Genomic DNA, 3,266 nt, shown 5'->3' with positions numbered 1-3,266 from the left:
GGTGGGGGAGCCGGGCTGCTGCGGCTGGAGCGCGCTGTCCGCGCGGCCACTGGAGACCGGGCGGCCGGCGGCCGGGCAGGCGGCGGCTACAGCGGATGGGGACGCGGAGCCGGGCGGCTGTGGCAGCTGTGGCGGCCGCGCGGAAGCAGCTGACGGGCCGGCGGCGGCGGCGGCGCTGGCGGCGGTGACTAGCCCAGGCCCCGGCGGCGACAACGCAGCGACGCGGTGGCGGGCGGCTGGCGGGCGGCGTGAGGAGCGGCGGCGGAGCGCGGAGCCGCCGGGAACCGAGGGCGCCGGGCCGCCCCCTGTCCAGTCGTCGCAGGCCGCCAGGCCCCCTCCAGCCGGGGCCGTGGAGCACCGGGGCAAAGGCCGGGGCCCCCCCATGAAGGAGCGCGACGCGGGCCCGGCCGAGCGGGGCAAGCCGGCCACCTACACCGGGGACAAGAAGGCGAAGATGGCGGCCAAGACCAACAAGAAGTGGGTCCGGCTCGCCACCGTGTTCGCCTACGTGCTCTCCGTGTCGCTGGCCGCCATCGTGCTGGCGGTCTACTACAGCCTCATCTGGCAGCCGGTGGGCGCCGGGACCTCGGGGGGAGCCGCGGGCCCGCCTTCCGGTGGCTCCAATGCCACTGGCCCGTCTGGGACTTCGGGGGCTGCTGCCGCGGGGCCCAACAGCACCGGGTTGTCCCGCCGCGAGGCACCGCGCGATGCACCCCCGTTGCAGGCTGTGCGGCCGGAGCCCCTGGAAACCCCTGCAGACAGCCCCATGGCCGGGCCACTTGAGCGCCCCCGGGGCCCGGACGAGGACGAGGAGGAGGCAGCGGCAATGCCCCGGAGTCACTGAGTCCTTGCACCAGGGGCGGGGAACCATCCTTCCCAAGCTGGACTTTGCAGCAGGACGGGGCAGGAGTGACCCTTCCGGAGTGAACGCCCCCCCCCCCTCCAACACACACAATCCTACGATCGCCAGCTTGCCCGGAGCCAGTGGCTCATAACCGGATCTTCAGGGACCACGATTCTCTGGGAACTGGGGTTTGGTCTTCCCAGGACTGTGCCACACCAGGGCCCTGAGTCCTGAGAAGGAAGAGGGGTAGGGGATCCTAGTACTGAACCCTTCTGTTGCCGAAGCTCTGATGTTTCCTATATGCAGGGGTGACTGGGACATTTCCCCCCAAGACTCAGGGGAAGAGGGAGCTGTAGGGGCTCTTTTTTTAATAAGCTGAAGCTCTCAAAAGGAAGAGGGCACCAAAAGTAGTGGAGCTCAGGTATGTCAACCTAGTTGCAGTGGCCAGAAATGTATTTAATTTATAGATCCCTGTATATAGTTGTTGACATATGCATTAGCAGCTCTAATCACAGAACTCTTATGTATCCTCCCATACCCTGGGTAGCTACTGACTGATGGGGTCCAGCAAGGGCTATTTGTGGCCTCCAAAGAACCTAGCCAGAAGGGCACAAACATGGCTTTTTTCACCACCCTTTCTTTCTTCTGTCCCCCACCTATTTCAGAAAGAGAGGTTTATGATATTCTTACACAAGAGTATAATCATTCTTAGACTGTTGACCTGACGGTAGAAGAAGTAAGCAGTTTAGGGAGGGTGGGGAATGTACTGATCCTTCCTCTTCCTATCCCTTATACCCCCAGGAAAGTGGCTTCCTGTCCTAGCCCTGAGGGTCTGGATGTGGGCCAGGGAGGATGGAAGGGAAAGGGCAGTGCTGCTGTGCTTCAACACTTGGCCTTCCTTTCACAAAATTCTTTTAGGAAGAACAGCTTTTGTAAGTAGAGTGGCAAATGTTTTATCTTTTTTAGTCCCCTGCTCTTCAGGATCTTGTCGGATTCCAGACCTTGTCTTAATTTGTTTCTTGCTCCTCAAGATCTTGGCTTGTTCACATTTGCCTTCCTTCTTTCCTGAGCCTATAGCAACTCAGCCACTCTGCTATTAGGATGAAATCTCTTGTGAAATGAGCTTTGTGTCCTCCAGGTTTGAGTTGTACTACAGAATCAGAAAGGCTGGTAGGTGGGCTTCAAACTAAGGATTGTGCTTACTGTGCTTAAGGGTTATGATAGCCTATTAAGAGACCAGCCATGGGAAGGTTGAATTGGCTTCTTTATCTTTTCTGATAAACCTCACTTAAATGCAGCCTATAATTTTATAGAGGAGGTGACAAACATTAAGGGAAATGACATACATATGCTTTGGGGCAGCAAGAATTATACTTCCTCAGTTTGGATTGCATTTTTTTCTGCCACTTGCTTTTAGGCACTTAAGTGTGAGTAGTGACAAGATATCAAACTCTTGTGTTTCCTTTTTTGGGAAATAAGTCACTTAAAAAAAAATAAAGGGAAAACAAATGCACCTGGGTCCTGAAACAGTTTGTATTTCCAGTTTTCTGGCTTGCATTCTAGTTAGCTCCAGTTCAGATTTACAGGACAATAGCCTTGCTTTAAGCCATGTCCTGTTGTGGCCAAGAAAATAGCAACTGAGCTGTCACAGCCTACCAGCAGGCTGGTAACACCCCAAGGTCTCTGGACTTAGAGGACATTTCTTAGACTAGGATTTCAGTCATCAGGAAGCCTATGAGGCCTTTTTAAATTTTTGGTGAGAGACGGAGGGAAGAAACAAAATGCTACTTTATAACTTCAATAATAGCCTGTAATTTATATTTATTGTGTGAATTTTTAGTCCTATATTTTAATAATTTGTAAATCGATCTCTTATTCCAAGAATCCTTTGGACTTGCAGGAGAACATCTGGGAGTCCATCCCCCCACCCACCCCCGATCCCAGCTTTTTGGACTGTTTAAATCTACTTTGGGATGGATCAAAGAGCCTAGGGAGTCCACTCATGGGTCTAGCTGGCCTCCTGACTCTAAAGCCTCCACTGGAATTGGGACATTCGCTCCAGCCCTAGCTGTGAACACGACCAGAGACGTTATTTATAATTCAGCCATTCAAGATATACCTGTACTCAAAAAATCCTGTATATTTTTAAAAAGTTTTATTTTTCAGGTGAACAAAAATACATTCTAAGAACTCTGCCTAAGCCTGTGTAAGTTGATCGTTTCTCTTTTTGGCTTCGTGGGGAGGGGGCGGAGGTGCTCTGAGATCTGGTGGATGGTCAGTAATGAATAGGTCTAGGAGGAGAAAGCAGTCGCCCTACTCTTCTCAGGGCCCTGTGGCTCAACTGAATTGATGAATAAGGCTGGTAGGATCCATCTTAGCAAGCAGTCATGGGCTTGGAGAAACAGTATCTAGCTCAGCCACC

General features: G+C 53.4%; 1 protein-coding gene across 1 annotated transcript; it reads left to right on the top strand.

The window, feature by feature from the left end:
- On the top strand, nt 1–3,044 carry Inafm2 (InaF motif containing 2). Its single transcript, XM_013158957.3, has one exon. It carries the CDS (start codon nt 383–385, stop codon nt 842–844), a length of 462 nt encoding a protein of 153 aa, XP_013014411.3. The 5' UTR covers nt 1–382; the 3' UTR covers nt 845–3,044.
- Nucleotides 3,045–3,266: the final 222 nt, after the last annotated feature.

The sequence above is a fragment of the Cavia porcellus genome, unplaced genomic scaffold (genome assembly GCF_034190915.1).
Source record: "Cavia porcellus strain 051 isolate PalLab524CR breed Dunkin Hartley unplaced genomic scaffold, mCavPor4.1 scaffold_6, whole genome shotgun sequence".
Lineage (NCBI taxonomy): Eukaryota > Metazoa > Chordata > Mammalia > Rodentia > Caviidae > Cavia > Cavia porcellus.
The sequence above is the reverse complement of the archived record's forward strand: the minus strand, read 5'-3'. Positions and strand labels throughout refer to the sequence as shown.